General features: G+C 51.2%; 1 protein-coding gene across 3 annotated transcripts in view; it reads left to right on the top strand.

Moving 5' to 3' along the window:
• The first annotated feature begins 2,598 nt into the window (after positions 1–2,598).
• Positions 2,599–24,798, top strand: part of QRICH2 (glutamine rich 2) — a 34,673-nt gene continuing 12,473 nt past the window's right edge. For all 3 annotated transcript variants that reach the window (XM_033182276.1, XM_033182275.1, XM_033182278.1), the window contains exons 1-8: positions 2,599–3,898; positions 7,020–7,079; positions 7,449–7,559; positions 16,538–19,808; positions 19,908–20,270; positions 21,204–21,289; positions 23,340–23,437; positions 23,942–24,056. In XM_033182276.1, coding sequence (XP_033038167.1) covers positions 3,365–3,898; positions 7,020–7,079; positions 7,449–7,559; positions 16,538–19,808; positions 19,908–20,270; positions 21,204–21,289; positions 23,340–23,437; positions 23,942–24,056 — 4,638 coding nt within the window. In that variant the 5' untranslated portion in view covers positions 2,599–3,364. The remainder of the gene's footprint in view (positions 3,899–7,019; positions 7,080–7,448; positions 7,560–16,537; positions 19,809–19,907; positions 20,271–21,203; positions 21,290–23,339; positions 23,438–23,941; positions 24,057–24,798) is intronic.

Here is a 24,798-nt window from a genome sequence, read left to right as displayed (position 1 = left end):
GCTAGTCTTTTCATTAGATGGCAGAAGACCATAGTTACAGAACAGCAGTCAGGTCTGTGGCTGGACACAAACACTTTCCCAGGTTCTGCCGTCTTCTTAAGTATTGAAGCTGAATCCTTGTTGAATACTATATTTTAAATCTAAATTAAAAAAAAAAAATAGGCTCGGTGTGGTGGCTCACACCCATAATCTGAACACTTTGGGAGGCTGAGGCAAGGAGGATTGCTTGAGCCCAGGAGTTTGAGACCAGCCTGGGAAATATGGCGAAACCCCCCCATCTCTACAAAAAGTACAGAAATTAGCCAGGCATAGGTAGCGTGTACCTGTAGTTGCAGCTACCTTGGGAGGCTGAGGTGGGAGGATTGCCTGAGTCAAGGAGGCTGAAGCTGCAGTGAACTATGATTGTACCACTGCCGTCCATCGTGGGTGACAGCAACACCCTGTCTCAAAAAAAAAAAAAAGGCCAGGGATAGTGTCTTAATGCCTGTAATCCCTGCACTTTGGGAGGCTGAGGCAAGTAGATCACCTGAGGTCAGGAGTTTGAGACCAGCCTGGCCAACATGGCAAAACCCCATCTCTACTAAAAATACAAAAATCAGCCCAGCTAAGTTAAAAGCATAAGTGCATAAAAGACTGCAAAGAGGCCGGGCGTGGTGGCTCACGCCTGTAATCCCAGCACTTTGGGAGGCTGAGGCGGGTGGATCACATGAGGTCAGGAGTTTGAGACCAGTCTGGCCAATATGGTGAAACCCCGTCTCTACTAAAAATACAAAAATTAGCCGGGTGTTGGCAGGGAGGTGCACGCCTGTAATCCCAGCTACTCGGGAGGCTGAGGCAGGAGAATTAATTGATTGAACCTGAGAGGCGGAGATTGCAGTGAGCTGAGATTGTGCCACTGCATTCCAGCCCAAGTGACAGAGCAAGATTCCATCTCAAAAAAAAAAAAAAAAAAAAGACTGCAAAGGACTACTTATTTTGATAACCCTTTAAAGGCCTACTGTGTACCAAGTTACTGGAATATGATGATCGAAAATCCTTCAATTAAATAAACTACTACTCAGGCTGAAGTAAAAAATCTGAACTTGAACAGTAGTTAAAATAGTAGAGTTATTCCTTCCAATCCATGGGGGATTGGTTTCAGGACTCAGCCTCTTGCCCGTGGATGTGCAAGTCCCTGATAGAAAATGGTATAGTATCTGCATATAAGCTGTGCACATCCTGGATGACGTATAATACCTACGGCAATATCCATCCTGTGTAAATGGTTGTCATGCTGTATTATTTAGAGAATCATGACAGGAATCTGTACATGTTCAATCCTGGTTGGTTAAATCTGTAGATGCAGAGCTCATGGAGGAGGCTGGCCATGCATGGCACACGCTCATAGGTTCTCTTTAAGTAGCTTTGCTGTGCCTCTGTTAGGAAGTTTTATTTATATGTTTTTGGGAAGAATCTGGTATGGGGAAGTCATGCCTCGATTGTTAACACCAGATTTGTCTCGTGCTGTTTAATCCTGCTTTGTAAGGAGCTGAAGCATGGGCGCTTGACCAGGTGAGGTTTTAAAAATTTTTTAGGGCCGGGCGCGGTGGCTCAAGCCTGTAATCCCAGCACTTTGGGAGGCCGAGACGGGCGGATCACGAGGTCAGGAGATTGAGACCATCCTGGCTAACACGGTGAAACCCCGTCTCTACTAAAATATACAAAAAATTAGCCGGGCGAGGTGGCAAGCGCCTGTAGTCCCAGCTACTCGGGAGGCTGAGGCGAGAGAATGGCGTAAACCCGGGAGGCGGAGCTTGCAGTGAGCTGAGATCCGGCCACTGCACTCCAGCCTGGGCGACAGAGCGAGACTCCGTCTCAAAAAAAAAAAAAAAATTTTTTAGGCCGGGCGCGGTGGCTCAAGCCTGTAATCCCAGCACTTTGGGAGGCCGAGACGGGCGGATCACGAGGTCAGGAGATCGAGACCATCCTGGCTAACATGGTGAAACCCCGTCTCTACTAAAAAATACAAAAAACTAGCCGGGCGAGGTGGCGGGCGCCTGTAGTCCCAGCTGCTTGGGAGGCTGAGGCAGGAGAATGGCGTAAACCCGGGAGGCGGAGCTTGCAGTGAGCTGAGACCCGGCCACTGCACTCCAGCCTGGGCGGCAGAGCGAGACTCCATCTCAAAAAAAAAAAAAATTTTTTTTAATTTAATTTTTTTTTTGAGAAGAAGTCTCGCACTGTCACCCAGGCTGGAGTGCAATGGCGCAATCTCGGCTCGGCTCACTACAACCTCTGCCTCTTGGGTTCATGCCCAGTCTGCCATATATTAATTGATCTCAAAAAACGGCCAGGCTTGGTGGCTCACACCTGTAATCCCAGCCCTTTGGGAGGCCGAGGCGGGTGGATCACCTGAGGTCAGAAGTTCAAGACCAGCCTGGCCAACATAGTGAAACTCTGTCTCTGCTTAAAATACAAAAAATTAGCCGGGCATGGTACCATGTGTCTGTAACCCCAGCTACTCGGGAGGCTGAGGCAGGAGAACTGCGTGAACCCAGGAGGCAGAGGTTGCAGTGAGCCGAGATTGGCCATTGCACTCCAGCCTGGGCGACAGCGTGAAACTCTGGCTCAAAAGTAAAAAAAAAAATTATGGCAGCACAGAAAAGGGACAATTAGCCACCAAATAGTCGTCCGGTGGCTAATTGGAACTGCCTGAGAGCAGGTTGTCTTTTCCAAGTTGCTTCGCCTTTGACTGAACGAAATATGCGGACTGTCTGCAGGGGACCAAGGCCCCAGGACTGCATCCCTTAGACACGGGGTCACCACTGTGGAACGGACGCAGCTGATGACACAAAACATGGTTGCCAGGAAACCCTCAAGTCTTTCTCTCCTTATGTGGCCCCACCAAGAGTGAGTGAATCCTGGCCTTTCTAGGTTAAGGGGATGGATGGGGTCGAGCTGGATCTTGGGAGGCCTCCCCGGCCCTTGTTGCCGAGGCTCCCCTTGTGATCCCTGTGGTGGCCTTTGCTTCCCCTCTGGGGCTCGCAGCGAGGGCGTGTTCTTAGTGGAATCTTCAGGGCACTCGGGGGCCCCCACGTTTCAGACGGCCGCCGGCACAGGGACTGGGAGTCCAGGGCTCCAGCTGGGGGACGCGAGACCGGCGACAGACAGCGGACGGGTGGCCATCGCGGACCCCGCCGGGGAACGGAGGCACGGATTCCCCGGAGGCAGGAGCTCCGTCCAGTGACTCGCCCAGCGCTGCTGGACCCGGGGCAGGGGCGCCCCGAGGACCTCGCAGGTCCCCTGAAAGGCCCCAAGGCGCGGCGCGCAGTGAGCGGGAAGTGGTGGGTGGGCGCCCCGCGGCAGCGCACAGCTCTTGACAGCCACGATGCCGCCCGCGACCACAGTCTCCCTCCGGGAGCTGGCGGACCTCTCCATCGGCACCCCGGAGGTGGGCGCCGTCAACTTCACGGCCCTGCACACGCTCATCGTGGCCATGCTCAAGAACCTCGACCTCCAAAATACCCGGATCGACTTCCAGGCCCAGTCGCCAGAGCCCAGCCGCTCGCTGCTGTCCGCCCGGAGCTCGCTGAGCACCCCACACCTGCTGGCGCCCAAGGAGGCTCCCAAGGGGGCGCCCCGGGAGAAGCGTAGGGGCGTGGGCCGGGCGCCTCCATCAGCGCTGGAGAGCCAAGTGAAGGACCTGGGTGGCCAGGTGGAGGACCTGAGCAAGCAGCTCAAGCGCGTGGACAGCCAGATGCAGGGCATTGCCACGCACGTGCAGCGCTTCTCTCAGGCCAGCGGGCTCGACCTGGCTTCGCAAGAGTGGCCGGAGGAGCAGGAGGTGGCCATGCAGGTGCTCGATAGGGTGCGGACTGGGAGTATCATGAAGGACGCCGCCGAGGAGCTCAGCTTTGCCAGGGTGAGGGCGCACGTGGAGGCACGCGCAGGCCGTCTCCCTCCTCCAGGCCGCCTCTCTCCTCCAGGCCGCCCTCCAGGCCTAGCCGAGTCCCCACCCACCGTGGAGGGGCGAGCAGTGGTTTGGACGGAGGGGCTGAAGATGGAGGGGATGGGGACCGAGGAGGTGCTAGGCCTCAGTGCGACTGGCTAGATAGAGTGGCCCATGCTCTATCTTGCAGTCCATAGGGCTGCTTTAAGATGTCATGCAAGCCGGGCGCGGTGGCTCAAGCCTGTAATCCCAGCACTTTGGGAGGCCGAGACGGGCGGATCATGAGGTCAGGAGATCGAGACCCTCCTGGCTAACACGGTGAAACCCCGTCTCTACTAAAAATACAAAAACTAGCCGGGCGAGGTGGCGGGCGCCTGTAGTCCCAGCTACTCGGGAGGCTGAGGCAGGAGAATGGCGTAAACCCGGGAGGCGGAGCTTGCAGTGAGCTGAGATCCGCCACTGCACTCCAGCCGGGGCGACAGAGCGAGACTCCGCCTCAAAAAAAAAAAAAAAAAAAAGATGTCATGCAAGACCTGAAAACCCTAAAAGAAAGCCACCGAAAGGCGCAGGGCGTCCCCGAGCTGGAGGGACCATGAGGACTCCACCTCCCGAGCATAGTGGCCCCATCCCACCCCCTCCTTCCTAGCCCCTGTTTACAAGAGAGGTTCGCCCACCACTTATCAGACATCCAAGGACCAGAGCTGGCCCATTGTGGGGCCCACAACTTCTCAGAAGATTCTTAGAGTGAATTCCCTTTTTAAAAAGAATAAAGACGGCCGGGCGCGGTGGCTCAAGCCTGTAATCCCAGCACTTTGGGAGGCCGAGACGGGCGGATCACGAGGTCAGGAGATCGACCTGGCTAATACGGTGAAACCCTGTCTCTACTTAAAAATACAAAAAACTAGCCGGGCGACGAGGCGGGCGCCTGTAGTCCCAGCTACTCGGGAGGCTGAGGCAGGAGAATGGCGTAAACCCGGGAGGCCGAGCTTGCAGTGAGCTGAGATCCGGCCACTGCACTCCAGCCTGGGCGACAGAGCGAGACTCCGTCTCAAAAAAAAAAAAAAGAATAAAGACGTAAAGAGGCGCTGAGGACAAAGACTCCCAGAGAAGGGGAGTCAGGATGGAGAGTTGGACCTCAGCTCCCTGTGGCCATGACACAAGCCACAGCAGGCAGGGGACAGTTTCACTTGGACTTTTTTGTTTTCTTTTTTTTTTTTTGAGACGGAGTCTCACTCTGTCACCCAGGCTGAAATGCAGTGGTGCAGTCTCGGCTCACTGCAACCTCAGCCTACCGGACTCAAGCGATTCTCCTGCCTCAGCCTCCTGAGTAGCTAGGATTATAGGCGCGTGCCACCATGCCCGGCTAGTTTTTGTATTTTTAGTAGAGATGGGGTTTCACCATGTTGGCCGGGCTGGTCTCAAACTCCTGACCTCAAGTGATCTGCCCGCCTCAGCCTCCCAAAGTGCTGGGATTACAGGCGTGAGTCACTGAGCCCTACTTTCAATTGGACTTTTGTTTTCTTGGAGGGACAAGTATATATAATCATTGAGCACAAGTATTATCCAGTGAATAGCAGGAAGCAGCCAGGTCAGCGCCGGGAGGTAATAGACACGTGCATGTATCAGAGCCACCTTAGGTTGGTCCTGAAGGAAAAAGCAGAAGCAACTAGGAAGGCAGCTGGACAGGGAGGCCAAGAGACAGGAGGGGAAAAAGAGGCTGGGAAGAGGCAGGAGGAAGAGGCCAGGCCCCAGCAGGTGAGCCCTGGCCGCTCATGCCCTCCTGCCATATCACCCCAGGTCTCGAGACCCCAGCACCAACTCACTTTTGCTCTGGGAAGCAAGTTTGCTTTCCTTTTCAAACTTTAAAGTGTGGTAGGGTTTTTTTTTGTTGTTGTTTTAATTTTTTTTTTTTTTTTTTTTTTTTTTTTTTTGCGATAGTCTCACTCTGTCACCCAGATGGAGTGCAGTGGCGTGTTGTTGGCTCACTGCGACTCCATCTCCTTGAACCCAGTCTCCCTAGTGGCTAGGATTATAGGTGCATCCCACCATGCCCAGCTAATTTTTGTACTTTTAGTAGAGATGGGGTTTTACCATGTTGGCCAGGCTGGTCTCAAACTCCTGACCTAAAGTGATCCTCCTGCCTTGGCCTCCCAAAGTGTTGGGATTACAGGCAAGAGCCGCTGCTCCTGGCCTTTTAGTTTTTAGCTAATCTTAGATTCTACAAGTTTGCAAAAGTTATAAAAAACAAGTTTTATTTTTATTAATATATTCTTTCTTAATCCCAAATAAGTAAGCACCTTATGTTGTAGTGATTTGCTTTGGTTCTTTTGAGGCGCTTTTCTTTTTAGACAGCACCCATGTTCAGCTACTGTTGAGGTACCTGGCACCACCTGCAAGGCAAGGTGGGCCTCATCCTACAGGCTTTCATGAGTGGATTGGAGCGAACTGAATCCCAGGACCAGAGGATCCCATCCCTGCAGCAGCACTTACTCTTACTGTGCTACCAGCCAGGCCCCCCACTGCATCTTACTTCCCTTCCTGCACTTGGCTGGGAAAAGACCCAGGAACCTGGGCTGACTGGCCAGGTAAAAACCAGGTAGAAGGCAGGGGCTCCTGCCTGTAATCCCAGCACTGTGGGAGGCCGAGGCTGGAGGATTGCTTGGACCCAGGAGTTCGAGACCAGCTTGGGCAACATGGCAAGATCTTATCTCTACAAAAAAGTGTTTAAAATTAGCTGGACGTGGTGGTGCATGCCTGAAGTACCAGCTACTCAGGAGGCTGAGGTGGGAGGATTGCTTGAGCCTGAGAGGTCGAGGCTGCAGTGAGCTGCGGTGGCACCACTGCACTGCAGCCTGGGTGACAGAGCGAGACCCTGTCTCAAAAAAAAAAAAACAAAAAAAAAGGAAGCCAAAAAACCCCCAAAAAACTCAAGTAGAAGAAACCCTCCCTTTCCGTAAGAGCCACATGCATTCACCTTTCCTCATCTCCTGGCACTGAGTCAGTGTGTGAGTGTGTGAGTGTGTGTGTGCGCGCACGTGTGAGTGTGCACGGGTAGGGGTCGCTGTCATTTTCCTTTCCTGAACTCTTCTTCTAGGTACTTTTACAGCGGGTTGATGAGCTAGAGAAGCTATTCAAAGATCGGGAGCAATTCCTGGTAATACCAGCCAGTTCCATGGGAAGGGCTCTCCGGGGGCTGGCCCTCTCTCAGCGTGGCCCTCTTTCCAGGGCTTGTCCATCCAGGGCAGGCAGTGTGTGCCTTCTGCCTCTCAAGTCTCTGCCCCTGGGTGGGAGGGGAATCTGTCTCATCCCTGCCCAGCGCTCTACTGGGTTGCTCACATGGAACAGAGAACTGTCTTCCCAACCTTCACTGGTCACTTGAAGGGTGATGAATTCTCCCTGGGGCTGGGGCTGGGGCTGGGGCTGGGAAGGATCCACCCAGATCCTGTTAGACCAAGTCTGTCCCTAAAGCTTCTTGGGATTAATCGAGGGGTGTATGTGTGTGTGTCTTGTCTGTCACTGTCAGGAACTAGTCAGCCGGAAGCTGAGTTTGGTTCCTGGTGCAGAAGAAGTCACCATGGTGACCTGGGAAGAGCTGGAGCAGGCAATTACGGACGGCTGGAGAGCCTCACAAGCGGTGAACCAGTGGGGTCCTGGGCCGTGGTCTTGGGTGGGGCTCCCCAGAACCTCTTGCTTTGTACAGTTGCACAGGATTCTGTTCTATGGATGTTCATAGTTTGCGAGTTTCATTGGTATGGGTATTTTAAATGGTTTTTCCAATCTTAAGAACAAGGTGACATTCACGTGTGAATAACATGCATCCCTAGAAACGGATGTGCGTTAATGATTTGGCTAGCCATGAGCAAATTGCCTTCCATGGCTGCTGTTCCAATGTAGACCCCCACCAGCAAGGGGAGAGAGAGCTTATTCCCTGACATCCCCCTAGCGCTGTATATTGGCACCCAATTTTTTGAGCTTTGCCAACCCACTGGATCAACAGAAAAGTTGAAAAAGAGTGTAGTTGTTATTTGCTTTTGTAGCTTTTCAAACTTTCTTTACAGTCTGTCCTGAAATGCAGGGATCTTTCCTTATTAGTGGGCCATAGTGACAGACCCTGGAAATAAAACCTCTGTAGGGGGCCCTTTGCTGGTGGTGAATTTTTTTTTTTTTTTTGAGACAGAGTCTTGCTCTATCGCCCAGGCTGGAGTGCAGTGGCGCGATCTGGTTCACTGCAAGCTCCACCTCCCGGGTTCATGCCATTCTCCTGCCTCAGCGTCCCAAGCAGTTGGGACTACAGGCGCCCACCACCACGCCCGGCTAATTTCTTTTTTTATTTTTAGTAGAGACAGGGTTTCACGGTATTAGCCAGGAAGGTCTCGATCTCCTGACCTCATGATCCGCCCACCTCCGCCTCCCAAAGTATTGGGATTACAGGCGTGAGCCACCATGCTAGGCCTCTGGTGGCGACTTTTGCACAAAGGCATGCATCTGTCTGTCTTGAGACAGTGTACAGATGACCAAATTGTTTTCTGATCCCCAACCTACCTTCACCTGAATAAAATCAAGCTGGAGATGTTCAAATGGCCCTCAAAGATGAGGCTTAACTTCCCTTTTGGTCTTGACATCCCTCCCGCTGGCTTTGGACAAGTGGGTTATCAAAACAATCAAGTCAACTTTGAGGGCTATTTGAAAATGTAGACAGAAGCGAGGTGAAGAGTAAAGCTTTTGGCGCCACCAAGTGGCCATCGTGGGGAGCGCCAAATATCTGGGGACAAAAAGACAACCTGGGATCTCCAGGACGTTTCCTGATTTCAGGGCTCATTCTCAGAGGGAAGCGGCCTCAGAAAGATGTTGCAAGAGGGGCCGGTCTCAATGGCTCCAGCCTGTAATCCAGCACTTGGGAAGCCGAAGCGGGCGGATCACTTGGGTCCAGGAGTTCGAGCCCAGCCTGGACAACATGGTGAAACCCTGTCGATACCAAAAATACAAAAATTAGCTGGGCATGGTGGTGCATGCCTGTAATCTCAGTTACTCGGGAGGTTGAGGCAGGAGAATCGCTTGAACCCGGGAGGCGGAGGTTGCAGTGAGCTGAGATTGCATCACTGCACTCTAGACTGGGTCACAAGAGTGAGAACTCCATCTCAAAAAAGAAAAGTAGGTAAACTGGAATGCAGTGCCTCGGGAGGAAAAAGGGGACAGCTGTTCCAACAAATGGCCAGAGACTAATCTGTATGGCTAAAAACCACACAGATCTGTTATCTTACAGTTCGGGAGGACACAAGGACAGTACCCAGTTTCACTGGGCAGAAGTCAAGGTGTTGGCAGGGCTGCTTTCCTCTGGCAGCTCTAGGGGGAGAATCCATTTCCTGGTCATTTTCAGCCTCTGAGTGTGGCCGGCAGCCCCTGGTTCTGGCCACATCAGCTTCAGCCTCCTTCTTGTAAGGACCTTTGTGACTTCATCACTGCATCCACCCGGATAATCCGGGATACTCCCTTCGTCTCAAGATCCTTAATTGTACCTGCAAAGTCCCTTTTGCCATGTAAGGTAATGCTCCCAGGTTCAGGGGATGGGGACATGGATATCTTTGGGAGCTCATATTCAGCACACCATAATGACTAAAACCAAAATAATGGTTTTTCAGAACAAACACCTTGAAGTTCTAGACAAATGGACATGACAGCTACAGAGGTTGGCAGGGGGGAACGGGGTCCTAGAAAGGTCGGTACAGTTTTCATTAAGGGTATCAGATGAGACTCGACTGTCATTTCTGAGGATGACAGGAATTAGAAATAATGAGTGCCCTCATTATGAGCTCAAGTGATCCACCCATCTCGGCCTCCCAAAGGGCTGGGATTACAGGCATGAGCTACCGCCCTGGCCTATCATATACTTTTGTTCAAGATTTTGGCTCATTTATTGTATTGTTAGGGCATGTTAAAAAAAAAATTTTTTTTTGAGACAGTCTTGCTCTGCTGCCCAGGCTGGAGTGCGGTGGTACCATAAGGGCTTACTGCAACCTCGACCTCCTGGACTCAAGTGATCCTCCCACCTCAGCCTCCTGAGTACCTGGGAATACAGGTGCATGCCACCACACCTGGCTAATATTTTGTATATTTGAGACAGAGTCTTGCTCTGTTGCCTAGACTGGAGTGCAGTGGCATGATCTTGCTCACTGCAACCTCCACCTCCCGAGCTCAACTGAGTCTCCTGCCTCAGCCTCCTGAATAGCTGGAATTACAGGTGCCCACCACCACGCCTGGCTAATTTTTTGTATTTTTAGTAAAGATGGGGGTTTCACCGTGTTGGCCAGGCTAGTCTTGAACTCCTGACCTCAGGTGATCCACCTGCCTTGGCCTCCCAAAGTGCTGGGATTACAGTTGTGAGCCACCATGCCCGGCCATATTTTGTATTTTGTAGAGAGTTTTCACCATGTTGCCCAGGCTGGTCTCAAACTCCTGGCCTCGAGCAGTCTGACAGCCTTGGCCTCCCATAGTGCTGGGATTGAGCCACTGCACCCAGTCTCAATCCTGGCCCTCTACGCATGATGCAGGCACACCACACAGTTTCCATGAAGTCACCACTGTCTGCCAAAACCCATAATTGCCTTTAACACCCAGTTTCAAAATCCTTATTTTACATTTATGCTAAAGGACTCCACCAACCATGCAGGCAGGTCAAATTGGGCTCAGGTCAAATTGGTCTCAGGTGTGCTGTATGTGCTTAACTGGGGCTAGTGGCACTCCCCCACTGCTTTCATCCTGGTCTGTGCGAGGGCTGAACTGGCCACTACCAGAGCTTGTTCTCTTGCTTCTCAACAATCTTTTAATATTTATATTTATCCTCAATTGCTTTTGGAGTTGTTCATAATTATGAGCAATAATCAAGCACAGATGCTTTCTTACCTCTGGAGAAGTAAAAATGTTTGAAGGTGTTTATGCTTATGTGTAAGCCTCAAGGTATCTGCCACCTGCACCCCGAGAAGATGTACTACTCAGTAAAAACAGTATGATAGTGGCATGGGCAAGAAAGCTTTGGCTTGAGAAAAGAAAGTAGAGGCCACTGTTTTCTAGTCCATTCCTTTTATGTTCAGGGTCCTCTTGCAATATCGTTTAGTTTTGTTTTTTGAGACAGATTCTTGCTTTGTTGGCCAGGCTGGAGTGCAGTGGCGCAATCTTGGCTCACTGCAACGTTCACCTCCTGGGTTCAAACGATTCTCCTGCCTCAGTTTCCCGAGTAGCTGAGATTACAGGCGCCCGCCACCACACCTGGCTAATTTTTGTATTTTTAGGAGGGACAGGGTTTCACCATGTTGTCCAGGCTAGGCTCGAACTCCTGACCTCAGGTGATCCGCCCGCCTCGGCTTCCCAAAGATGTTGCCCGGCCCCTCTTGCAACATCTTTCTGATGCCGCTTCCCTCTGAGAATGAGCCCTGAAATCAGGAAACGTCCTGGAGATCTCAGGTTGTGTTTTGTCCCCAGATATTTGGCGCTCCCCACGATGGCCACTTGGTGGCGCCAAAAGCTTTACTCTTCACCTCGCTTCTGTCTACATTTTCAAATAGCCCTCAAAGTTGACTTGATTGTTTTGATAACCCACTTGCCCAAAGCCAGCGGGAGGGATGTCAAGACCAAAAGGAAAGTTAAGCCTCATCTTTGAGGGCCATTTGAACATCTCCAGCTTGATTTTATTCAGGTGAAGGTAGGTTGGGGATCAGAAAACAATTTGGTCATCTGTACACTGTCTCAAGACAGACAGATGCATGCCTTTGTGCAAAAGTCGCCACCAGCAAAGGGCCCCCTACAGAGGTTTTATTTCCAGGGTCTGTCACCATGGCCCACTAATAAGGAAAGATCCCTGCATTTCAGGACAGACTGTAAAGAAAGTTTGAAAAGCTATAAAAGCAAATAAAAACGACACTCAGGGCTGGGGGAAGTGGCTCACACCTGTAATCCCAGCACTTTGGGAGGCTGAGGTAAGGGATCACTTGAGGTCAGGAGTTTGAGACTAACCTGACCAATATGGTGAAGCCCCATCTCTACTAAAAATACAGAAATTAACTGGGCGTGGTGGCACGCGCCTGTAATCCCAGGTACTTGGGAGGCTGAGGCAGGAGAATCGCTTGAATCTAGGAGGCAGAGGTTGCAGTAAGCCAAGACCGCGCCACTGAACTCCAACCTGGGCAACAGAGGGAGACTGTCTAAAAAAAAAAAAGACCAAGAGGTCGGCCATGGTTGCTCACGCCTTTAATCCTAGTGCTTTGGGAGGTCAAGGCGGGAGAAGTGCTTGAGGCCAGGAGTTTGAGACCAGCCTGGGCAACATATTGAGACCCCATCTCTACAAAAAAATTGTTAAAAGGCTGGTTGTGTGGCCAGGTTCAGTGGCTCACGCCTGTAATCCCAGCATATTGGGAGGCTGAGGCAGGCAGATCATGAGGTCAGGAGATCGAGACCATCCTGGCTAAGACGTGAAACCCTGTCTCTACTAAAAATAAAAAATTAGCTGGGCGTGGTGGCAGGTGCCTATAGTCCCCAGCTACTTGGGAGGCTGAGGCAGGAGAAAGGTGTGAACCCGAGAGGCAGAGCTTGCAGTGAGCCAGGATCATGCCACTGCACTCCAGCCTGGGCTATAGAGTGAGACTCCATCTCAAAAAAAAAAAAAAAAAAAAAAAGGCCAGTCGCAATGGCTCATGCCTGTAATCAAAGTTCTTTGGGAGGCTGAAGCAGGCGGATCACTTGAGGTCAGGAGTTCGAGACCAGCCTGGCCAACATGGTGAAAACCCATCTCTACCAAAAATACAAAAATTAGCTGGGTGCCCAGGCTGGAGTCCAGTGGCATGATCACAGCTCACTGGAGCCACTGTGCCTGTCCAATGTCCATTAGTTCAATTCAGGACTTTAAAAAATATATTATGTCTCTACCTTTTGAACATAAGAAATATAGTTATACTTGGCTGGGCGCAGTGGCTCATGACTGTAATCCCAACTCTTTGGGAGGCCGGGGCAGGCGGATCATGAGGTCAGGAGTTCAAGACCATCCTGACCAACATGGTGAAACCCCGTCTCTACTGAAAATTCAAAAATTAACTGGGCATGGTGTCATGCGCCTGTAATCCCAGCTACTCAGGAGGCTGAGGCAGGAGAATCGCTTGAACCCAGGAGGCGGAGGTTGCAGTAAACCGAGATCATACCATTGTACTCCAGCCTGGGTGACACTGCAAGACTCCATCTCAAAAAAAAAAGAAAGACAGAATTCTAGCTATATCTGTGTGCAGCAGCTCACGTCCCCAGTCCCAGTGCTTTGGGAGACTGAGGAGGGAATACTGCTTGAGATCAGGAGTTTGAGGCCAGCCTGGGCAATATAGCAAGACCCCTTCTCTACAAAAACATTTTTTAAAAAATTAGCCAGAAGGGGCCAGGTGTGATGGTTCACGCCTGTAATCCCAGCACTCTGGGAGGCCGAGGTGGGTGGATCACAAGGTGAGGAGATCAAGACCATCCTGGCTAACATGGTGAAACCCCATCTCTACTAAAAATACAAAAAAAAAAAAATTAGCCAAGCGTAGTGGAGAGCGCCTGTAGTCCCAGCTACTCAGGAGGCTGAGGCAGGAGAATGGCATGAAGCCGGGAGACAGAGCTTGCAGTGAGCCAAGATCATGCCACTGCACTCCAGCCTGGGTGACAGGGTGAGACTCTGTCTCCAAAAAAAGAATTAGCCAGAAGGCCAGGCAGCGTGGCTCATGCCTGTAATCCTAGCACTTTGGAAGGCCGAGGTGGATGGATCACTTGAAGTCAGGAGTTCAACACCAGCCTGGCCTACGTGGTGAAACCCCATCTCTACTAAAAACTCAAAAAATTAGCCAGGCATGGTGGTGCGTGCCTGTGATCCCAACTACTCAGGAGGCTGAGGCACTTGAACCTTGGAGGCGGAGGTTGCCGTGAGCTGAGACTGTGCCACTGCACTCCAGCCTGGGCAACAGAGCAAGACTCTGTCTCAAAAAAAAAAAAAAAAAAAAAGTGAGACTCCCAAGTAGTCCTAGCTACTTGGGAGGCTGAAGGGCGAGGCTTGCTTGAGCCCAGGAGTTAAAGGTTGCAGTGAGCTGTGATTGTGCCACTACACTCCAGACTGAGTGACAGTGAGTCCCTGTGTCTAAAGTGTGTGCTTGTGTGTGTGCAGCCATAATAACTGTTTTAATAGCCATCTCTGCTAATTCTAAGACAGATGCCAGTGCTGAGTTGGTCTCAATTGGTTATCTCCTCATTATGGGTCATGTCTTCCTGCCTCTTTGTATGCCTGGCAATCTTTGATTGGGTGCCAGCCATTGTGACTTTTCCTGCATCGGATGTTAGCTATTTTTGTATTTTTTTTTTTCTTTTGAGATGGAGTCTTGCTCTGTTGCCCAGGCTGGAGCGCAGTGGCACAATCTCGGCTCACTACAAACTCCGCCTCCCGGGTTCAAGCGATTCTCCTACCTCAGCCTCCTGAGTAGCTGGGATTACAGGTGTGCGCCACCATGCCTGGCTAATTTTTGTATTTTTAGTAGAGACAGGGTTTCACCATGTTGGCCAGGCTGGTCCCGAACTCCTACACTCAGGTGATCCACCCACACTCCCAAAGTGTTGAGATTACAGGTGTGAGCCACATTTTCTTGAGCCTTTTTCCCCAAGTACACAGCTACTTAAAAACAGTTTGGTTGTTCCAGGCCTTGCTTTTATGATTTTATGATTTGTTGGGTGGGTCTATAGGTGTATTCAGTCTAGGGCGGATTATTCTCCACTTCTGAGGCGACACTTTTCTGAGTACACTCTGCTCTGTGCTACTTGAATGATGAGTTTTTCCAAACTGGTTCATAAAAACAGGCACCATTCCCAGCCCCATGGCAGTCGGGGCGCTGCTTCTTCAAGCCCTGCAGATGGTTCTTTCCCCATCTTGGGACGTCTTCCCACGTGCATGTGCCCATCAAATGTGTGCCGATCACTCGGAGGGGAACCTCCACAGACCTCTGGAGTGGGCTTTCTGTCATCTCCCTTCTTTCTGATTAATTTTTTTTTTTTTTTGAGACAGAGCCATCTCTGTCGCCCAGGCTGGAGTGCAGTGGCACGATCTCAGCTCACTGCAACCTCCACCTCCTGGGTTCAAGTGATTCTCCTGCCTCAGCCTCCCAAGTAGCTGCAACTACAGGCATGTACGACCATGCCTGGCTGATTTTTGTATTTTTAGTAGAGATGGGGTTTCGCCTCGTTGGCCAGGCTGGTCTCAAACTCCTAACCTCAGGTAATCCACCTGCCTCAGCCTCCCAAAGTTCTGGGATTACAGACATGAGCCACCGCGCCTGGATAACTCGTTTCTTTCTGGTACTCTATCCTGTGACCTGAATCTCCCTGAATCTCCCTGAATGCTCAGTTCTGTCTCCTCAACTCAGAGAGTCCGCTGGGCTCCACCTCAATTCTCCCTCCCTGCACTGCAGTCTGGAAACTCCAGCAAGGCAGAAAGCCAGGGTGATGCAGGGTTCCCAGTTTTCATTTCTCCACCTCTTGGGGATCACTGTCCTTCAGAACTTGAGATCCGGTGTCTAGGAAAGCACTGTTTCACAGCTGTTGTTGGGTTTTTTTGTTTTTGTTTTTGTGTTTTTGAGACGGAGTCTCGCTCTGTCACCCAAGCTGGAGTGCAGTCGCGCTATCTCGGCTCACTGCAACCTCCGCCTCCCAGGTTCAAGCAATTCTTCTGCCTTAGCCTCCTAAGTAGCTGAGATTACAGGCATATGCCGCCACACCCAGCTAGTTTTTGTATTATTAGTAGAGATGGGGCTTCACCATGTTGGTCAGGCTGGTCTTGAACTCCTGACCTCATGATCCACCCACATAGGCCTCCCAAAGTGCTGGGATTACAGGCGTGAGCCACCGCTACCAGCCTCAGTTTTGTTTTTTCTTGTTACAGACAGGAGGGTAAATCCAGCCCCTGTTACTTCATCTTGGCTGGAAATGGAAGTGGTTCATTCTTTTCATGGATTAATAGCATCTACTGTATTGCTGACCAGAAATATCTGAGTCCTTTATTGATGATATATCTTATCAACGATGCTGCAGACCCCATCATTGTATGTAAAGCTTGGCATCCTTTGGTCAGGATTCAGAGAAAATTCCTATCTGTGGAGTTTCTGGGTCCATCGGTTTGCATGTTTAAATTTTATTTATTTATTTATTATTTATTTATTTATTTATTTTTGAGATGGTGTCTCGCTGTGTTGCACAGGCTGGAGTGCAGTGGCGTGATCTTGGCTCACTGCACCCTCTGCCTTTTGGGTTCAAGGGATTCTCCTGAGTAGCTGGGATTACAGGTGTGCAGTACCAAGCCTGGCTAATATTTTTGTATTTTTAGTAGAGATCGGGTTTCACCATGTTGGTCAAGCTGGTCTCGAACTCCTGACCTCAGGTGATCCACCCGCCTCAGCCTCCTGTCAGTGTGTTTCTTTATGTCAAGCTTAGCTTTTAGGACCAGAGGGCTTTTTTCTCCAGGGTCCCTAAATCATCCTAGTCAGAACTTCCAGATTTCCTTTCTTCCCGCTCTGATAGTGAATATTTTGACTGTTATTGATTTCCTTCTTCCTCTCCAACCAGGGCTCAGAAACACTTATGGGATTTTCTAAGCGCAGAGGGTTCACTTCCTTAACATCACCTGATGGGACTCTAAGCGGAGCCTCTACCAAGCAACCAAGTATTGACCAGGCTCTGGATTCTGCCGGTGGTCTTGGCCCGGATCAGACTGCATCAGGATCTGGTGGCGCAGCACACCCCTCTGATGTGGTTACCAGTAGGGAGCAAAGCAGGGGCCCCTCTGGTACTGGTAGACAGCAGCAGCCAAGGGCCCGTGATGAAGCTGGCATGCCACGACTCCATCAGTCTTCTGTATTCCAATTCAAATCAGACTCAGATCGTCGCAGGAGTAGAGAGAAGCTTACCTCGACACTTCCAAGAAAAGATGAACGAGATGCACGTCCTGGTCCAGTTCAACAGGACTTAACCTCAGCCAGGGAGCAGCCCAGTAGGGTGCCCGCTAGCCAGAGTCAGGTCCATCTAAGGTCAGATCGCCATGGGTTAGAACCAACTGGCATGGATCAGCCTGGATTAGTGCACGCTGGCACTTACCTACATGGTGTGGTACCCCTCAGCATGGGTCAGCTTCGTGTGCCACCACCTGAAATGGATGATCAGGAATGGGGACGACTTGTCATGGATGAGCAACGTATGTTGCCACCATCAGTACCTGGCAGAGACCAGCAAGGATTGGAACTACCTAGCGCAGACCAACATGGTCTGGTTTCAGTCGGTGCATATCAGCATGGTATGGTACTTCCTGGCATAGACCAACGCAGTATGGAACCACTTGGCATGGATCAGCATGGATTTGTAATATCAGGCATGGGTCAGCAAGGACTGGTAGCCGCTGGAGTGGACCAGCAAGGATTGATATTGCCTGTCATAGATCAACATAGACTGATTCTACCTTTTACAGACCAGCATGGTTTGGTATCACCTGGGTTGATGCCAATTAGTGCAGATCGGCAAGGTTTTGTGCAGCCCAGTTTGGAAGCAACTGGCTTCATACAACCTGGCACAGAACAGCATGATTTGATCCAGTCTGGCAGATTTCAGCATGCTTTGGTGCAGCCTGGTGCATATCAGCCTGGCTTGGTCCAACCTGGTGCAGATCAGCATGGTTTGGTCCGGCCTGGAATGGATCAGTCTGGTTTGGCCCAACCTGGTAGAGATCAGCATGGTTTGATCCAGCCTGGCACAGGTCAGCATGATTTGGTCCAATCTGGCACAGGTCAGGGTGGCTTGGTACAGCCTGGTGTAGATCAGCCTGACATGGTCCAACCTGGTGCAGATCAGCATGATTTGGTGCAGATTGGTGCATATCCACCTGGTTTGGTACCGCCTGGCATGGGTCAGCATGGTCTAATACAATCTGGTGCATTTCCCAGTGGCTGGATACAGCCTGATGTGTATCTACCTGGACTGGTACAGCCTGGTACATATCCACGTAGTTTGGTACAGCCTGGTGCAGATCCACTTAATTTGGTCCAACCTGGTATAGATCAACGTGGTTTGGTTCAGCTAGGAGCTGACCAATATGGTTTTGTGCAGCCTGGCATAGATCAGCTTGGTTTGGTGCAACGTGGTGCAGATCAGCAAGGTTTGGTCCAGTCTGGTGCAGTTCAGTATGGTGTGGTCCAACCTGGAATGGATCAGCATGGTTTGGCACAACCTGGTGCACTTCAGAGTAGTTTGGGGCAACCTGGTGCAGTTCAGCATGGTTTCGTCCAACCTGGAGTGGATCAGCGTGGTTTGGTACAACCTGGTGCAGTTCAGCCTGGTCTGGTCCAACCTGGAGTGGATCAGCGTGGTTTGGTACAACCTGGTGCAGATCAGCGTGGTTTGGTACAACCTGGTGCAGATCAGCGTGGTTTGGTACAACCTGGAGTGGATCAGCATGGTTTGGTACAACCTGATTCACTTCAGCGTGCCTTGGTACAACCTGGTGCAGTTCAGCCTGGTCTGGTCCAACCTGGAGTGGATCAGCATGGTTTGGTACAACCTGGTGCAGTTCAGCCTGGTCTGGTCCAACCTGGAGTGGATCAGCATGGTTTGGTACAACCTGGTGCAGATCAGCGTGGTCTGGTCCAACCTGGAGTGGATCAGCGTGGTTTGGTACAACCTGGTGCAGTTCATCCTGGTCTGGTCCAACCTGGAGTGGATCAGCGTGGTTTGGTACAACCTGGTGCACATCAGCGTGGTCTGGTCCAACCTGGAGTGGATCAGCATGGTTTGGTACAACCTGGTGCAGATCAGCCTGGTCTGGTCCAACCTGGAGTGGATCAGCGTGGTTTGGTACAACCTGGTGCAGATCAGAGTGGTTTGGCACAAGTTGGTGCAGTTCAGCATAGTTTGGTGCAACCTGGTGTGGATCAGCATGGTTTGGGCCAACCTGGAGCGGATCAGCGTGGTTTGGTACAACCTGGTGAAGTTCAGCGTGGTTTGGTGCAACCTGGTGCGGATCAGCGTGGTTTGATCCAACCTGGAGTGGATCAGCGTGGTTTGGTACAACCTGGTGAAGTTCGGCGTAGCTTGGTCCAACCTGGTGCAGTTCAATATAGTTTGATGCAACCTGGTGCAGTTCAGCGTAGTTTGGTCCCACCTGGTGCAGTTCAGCGTGGTTTGGTCCAACCTGGAGTGGATCAGCATGGTTTGGTCCAACCTGGAGTGGATCAGCGTGGTTTGGTCCAACCTGGAATGGATCAGCGTGGCTTGGTCCAACCTGGTGCAGGTCAGCCTGGTTTGGTCCAGCCTGGCGCAGGTCAACTTGCTATGGTGCAGCCTGGAATAGATCAGCAAGGTTTGGTGCAACCTCAGGCAGATCCACGTGGCTTGGTACAACCTGGTGCCTATCCTCTTGGTTTGGTCCAACCTGGTGCATATTTGCATGATTTGTCTCAACCTGGGACATATCCACATGGTTTGGTGCAGCCTGGAATGGAGCGATATGGTTTGAGACAATCTGGTGCATATCAGCCAGGCTTGACAGCACCAGGCACAAAGCTTCGTGGCTCTTCAACACTCCAGGCAGATTCTACAGGTTTTATGTCGGCACGTCCATATCAACATGGTGTGGTACCTCCTGGCAGAGAACAACATGGCCAGATGTCACCACTTCTAGCCAGTCAAGGTTTGGCATCACCTGGTATAGACCAAAGGAGCTTGGTACCACCAGAAACTTATCAGCAAGGTTTGATGCATCCTGGCACAGACCAGCACGGCCCAATACCATTGAGTACAGGTTTGGGATCTACACACCCAGATCAACAGCATTTGGCATCACCTGACCCAGGTAAGCATGAGCAGGTACATCCAGATGCAGCTCAGCACGGCTGTGCTTCCTCGCTCTCTCTCAGTCCTGATTCAATGTGTCCTGGTTATGGTGACCCAGGTTACCTCAGTGCTGATCAGCATGGCCAGGAAGGTTTGGATCCAAGCAGAACACAAGCCTCGGACCAACCTGGAATTCCTGCCCAGAAGGCCCCAGGCCAAGATGTCACCCTTTTCCGGAGTCCAGACTCCCTCCACCGAGTCTCATCAGAAAGGAGCGAAGTCTCGAGTGAAGTCCTGAGTGAGCGACGCGATTCACTGTATAAAATGAGTTCTAGTTTCCCCACGGCAGTGGAGACATTTCGTCTGCTGGGAGAGCTCAGTGGCCTCTATGTGGGGCTAAAGGAGAGTATGAAGGATCTGGATGAGGAGCAGGCTGGCCAAACCGACGTGGAGAAGATCCAGTTCCTGCTGGCACAGATGGGTGGGTGCTGCTTGCCTAGAGAGGAGAAACCACTGTCTCTGTTTTCAGCTGGTTTCATCCTTTTCTTTCCCTGGTCTCAACTCCTGGCTGCTACACGTCTCCCTGAGTCTCTGAAAACAGCATGTCATTCAGAGCATGTCCCACAGCCTCCAGAGTCCAAAAAAATGGGTGGGCAAAGGAGAGAACTAAGCCCCAGGAGAGGAGTGGAACTGGTTCTTGTGGCTTTGTCAGGCTCTCTGCACAGCAGCTAGGGAAAGTGTCTGGTTATAGAAAGCAGTAGCGTTCGGAGGTGGGCGGGAGCGAATGTTGAAGAATTAAACTTAACATTTTGACTGGGAGCAATGGCTCACACCTGTAATCCCAGCACCTTGGGAAGCAGAGCCGAGTGGATAGCTTGAGGCCAAGAGTTCGAGACCAGCCTGGGCAACATAGCAAAATCCTATCTCTACAAAAAAAAAAAAAAAAAAAAAATCAGCCAGGCGTGGTGGCACACACCTGTAGTCCCAGCTACTCGGGAAGCTGAGGTGGGAAGATTGTTTGAGCCAGGGAGGCAGAGGTTGCAGTGAGCTGTGATCGCAGCACCGCACTCCAGCCTGGGTGACAGAGCAAGACCCTGTCTCAAACAAAACAAAAGTGAACATTTGCCTGTTCCCAACTCCAAGCCCAGAGAGTAATTAAGATTGTTTGCAGTGGGTGGAATTCGTGAGTCAGTTGTCCCAGAGCCCTTTAGGATGTCAGGCATTAGGTGGATGTTTCATGGGCTAAGGACAGCTCTCTCTTCCTTCCTCCCACCCGCCTTTCCCAGTCACCAGGATACAGTGATAGGTCCTGCTGTCCTCTAGGGTAGCTTCAGTGTTGCAGGGGCTGGAAATGGAGATTGGGAGCCCACCAGAGATCTAACCCCTCTGATCATAAGGCCTCTGCTTTCCATAGTCAAAAGGACTGTACCTTCTGAACTGCAGGAGCAGCTGAAGACTGTAAAGACACTAGCCAAAGAAGTTCGGCAGGAAAAAGCAAAAGTAAGGACGAGTCAACCCATTTTGTCTTTTTTTTTTTTTGGGATGGAGTTTCACTCATCGCCCTGGTTGGAGCGCAGTGGCACCACCTTGGCGCACCACAACCTCCACCTCCCGGGTTCAAGCGATTCTCATGCCTCAGCCTCTCGAGTAGCTGGGATTACAGGCATGTGCCACCATGCCCAGCTAATTTTGTATTATTATTTGTATTATTAGTAGAGATGGGGTTTCTCCATGTTGGTCAGGCTGGTCTTGAACTCCCGACCTCAGATGATCCGCCCACCTTGGCCTCCCAAAGTGCTGGGATTACAGGCGTGAGCCACCGCGCCCAGCCCCCACTGTGTCTTTTAATGATAGTAATAGCACTTTCCATTTGTATTTTATGGATTAAATAGTCCTTTCTCTTACATTATTATCTAATTGGATCTTTGCAATCCTATCAGATAGGAAATGCACCTTGGGTATCATCCTGGTCATTTCCTGGATCTAAAACCTGATGCTCAGGCTGGGCGCGGTGGCTCATGCCTATAATCCCAGCACTTTGGGAGGCCAAGGCAGGAGGATCACTTGAGCCCAGGAGCTCGAGACTAGCCTGGGCAACATAGCAAGGTCTTATCTCTACCAAAAATTTAAAAATTAGCCAGACATGGTGGTACATGCCTGTAGTCTCAGCTACTTGGGAGGCTGAGGCAGGAGGATCACTTGAGCCTGAGTTTGAGGCTGCAGTAAGCTATGATCACGCCACAGCACTCTAGGCTGAGTGAGAGGGCAAGACCTTGTCTCCAAAAAAAAATTTTTTTTAAACTGATGCTCAAAGCTATTATGATTCAGCTGAGCCAAATAATGATGACTTTGCTCTTTTCATTATCTGTGGCAGCCTTGGAGTCCAGTTTGTGAGATTTTCTGGGGCCAGAGGTCATTGCAAGGGACTGCCAGATCCCTTCAGACATTCTCCTTTTTTTTTTTTTTTTTAATTGAGACGGAGTCTCGCCCTGTTGCCCAGGCTAGAGTGCAATGATGTGATCTCGGCTTATTGCAACCTCTGCCCTCTGGGCTCAAGCTATTCTCATGCCTCAGCCTCCCAAGTAGCTGGGATTACAGGCATGTGTGTTCATGCCCAGCTAATTTTTGTATTTTTAGTAGAGACAGGTTTCACCATGTTGGTCAGGCTTGTCTGGAACTCCTGACCTCAGGTGATCCTCCCACCTCAGCCTCCCAAAGTGCTGGGATTACAGGTGTGACCCACCATGCCCGGCCCAGTCATTCTTTTTTTTTTTTCTCGCTTTGTTGCCCAGACTGGAGTGCGGTGGCGCGATCTCAGCTCACCGCAAGCTCCGCCCCCCAGGTTCACACCATTCTCCTGCCTCAGCCTCCTGAGCAGCTGGGACTACAGGTGCCCGCCACCACACCCGGCTAATTTTTTGTATTTTTAGTAGAGATGGGGTTTCACCGTGTTAGCCAGGATGGTCTCGATCTCCTGACCTCATGATCTGCCCGCCTTGGCCTCCCAAAGTGCTGGGATTACAGGCGTGAGCCACTGCACCCCGCCTTTGTTTGTTTGTTTTTTTTTGTAAGACTGATTCTTGCTCTGTTGCCCAGGCTGGAGTGCTGTGGCGCGATCTCACCTCACTGCAACCTCTGCCTCCTGGATTCAAATGATTCTCATGTCTCAGCCTCCTGAGTAGCTGGTATTACAGGCGCCAGCTACCACACCCGGCTAATTTTTGTATTTTTTAGTAGAGACGGGGTTCCCCTTGTTGGCAAGGCTGGTCTTGAACTCCTGACCTCAGGTGATCTGCCCACCTCAGCCTCTCAAAGTGCTGGGATTACAGGCGTGAGCCATCGTGCCTGGCCCAGTCATCCTCTTAATGCCAGCTTTCTACATCCATGGGATGGATGAATGGGCGGATGGATGTCCACAAGGGCTCCTGGCTTTTGTCGGAGAGGGTTAGGTTAGTAGAGGGAATGGGGAGGGCTGGCATGAGCTGCAAGGGCACACTTGGGAAGCGGGAGCTCAGGCCTGCCTGACCCTCCTCATTCACTGGGTTTGTAGGTGGAAAGGCTGCAAAGGATCCTGGAGGGGGAAGGGAATCAAGAAGCAGGGAAGGAACTGAAAGCTGGAGAGCTGAGATTACAGCTGGGTGTCCTCAGGTAAAATACCCCAGCTAAGAGCAGCTGGTCCCCTGGAATTGTGAATCTCAGCCAAGGAGATGATGGTGGCCAGTGGCTCCCTCCTGCCCCTGAATGGGCCACTGTCTTTGGCCTGGATTGTGTCTGCTCTTCAGATTGTCCATGTCTAGTTCAAGGAACTGGTAGAAGCTCCCCAGGTTCCCAAAACAACTCGGGACCAGGTCTTGGAAAAGCAAAAATAAGCTTCTTAGACTCTGTCCCCACTCGGAGGCTGAAGGAGACCACTTCTGATGACCCCTCTGAGCTCTCTCTTTGCAGTGCCCAGTCCCACCGCCCAGAAGCCTCCCAGGACACAGGCAGAGCCCGGGACTCCCTAGACAAAATCCAGTGGAGGGGGGTGGAGGGTGAGAGACCTCCAGCTGTGTCTGCATCCCCCTGCGTCCCTGGTGGCCCAGGCTCTGCATGGGTGGGCTCGGGTCTCTGGCCTGACTGTGGAGTCTGGCAGTCTCTTATCGTGCACCACAGAGTCACCGTGGCTGACATTGAGAAGGAGCTGGCCGAGTTGAGGGAGAGCCAAGACAGGGGCAAGGCTGCCATGGAGAATTCTGTCTCCGAAGCCTCCCTTTACCTGCAGGACCAGGTGAGGATTCCCCACTCTTCAGCTCCAGGTACCAAGGGCCCTTCTCAGAGCTGGCTTGTCCCTGCCCTCCCACCTCTCATCAAAAACCAGGTCCCTCCCGTCCCGTGTGTGTGTGTGGGGGGGGTGTGTGGGCAGGGGGTGGGGGGGCGGTGGTGAATGTGTCCAGGATCCAGATCCCTCCTTATCCAAAGCCAGCTCTGAGTCCACAGGGGCAAGTGGCAAGGGAAAGGAACCCTTACAACACCTGTCTACCTCCCATTCGATCTTTCCCTAACTTTCTTTTTTTTTTTTTTGAGACGGAATTTCACTCTTGTCATCCAGGCTGGAGTGCAGTGTCACAATCTTGGCTCACTGCAACCTCCGCCTCCCAGGTTCAAGCGATTCTACTGCCTAAGTGTCCTGAGTAGCCAGGACTACAGGCATGTGCTACCATGCTCAGCTAATTTTTGTATTTTTGGTAGAGACGGGGTTTCACCATGTTGGCCAAGCTGGTCACGATCTTTGCCTATCTTCTTTATGATATAATTCATATATCAATACATTCACCCTTTTAAATGGAATAAGGTAGTTTTTAGTACATTCACAAAGTTGTGCAGCTATCACCACAATCTAATTCCAAAACATTTAATCACCCCAGAAAGAAACCCTGTGACTCTTAGCACTCTCTCCCCATGCCCTTCTATCCCTCAGCCCCTGACAACCACGAATCTGCTTTCTGCCAGTATGCATTTGTCTATTCTGG

This window comes from Trachypithecus francoisi, unplaced genomic scaffold, assembly GCF_009764315.1.
Source record: "Trachypithecus francoisi isolate TF-2019V2 unplaced genomic scaffold, Tfra_2.0 Lachesis_group20, whole genome shotgun sequence".
Taxonomy (NCBI): domain Eukaryota; kingdom Metazoa; phylum Chordata; class Mammalia; order Primates; family Cercopithecidae; genus Trachypithecus; species Trachypithecus francoisi.
This window is presented reverse-complemented; position numbering and strand designations above follow the sequence as displayed.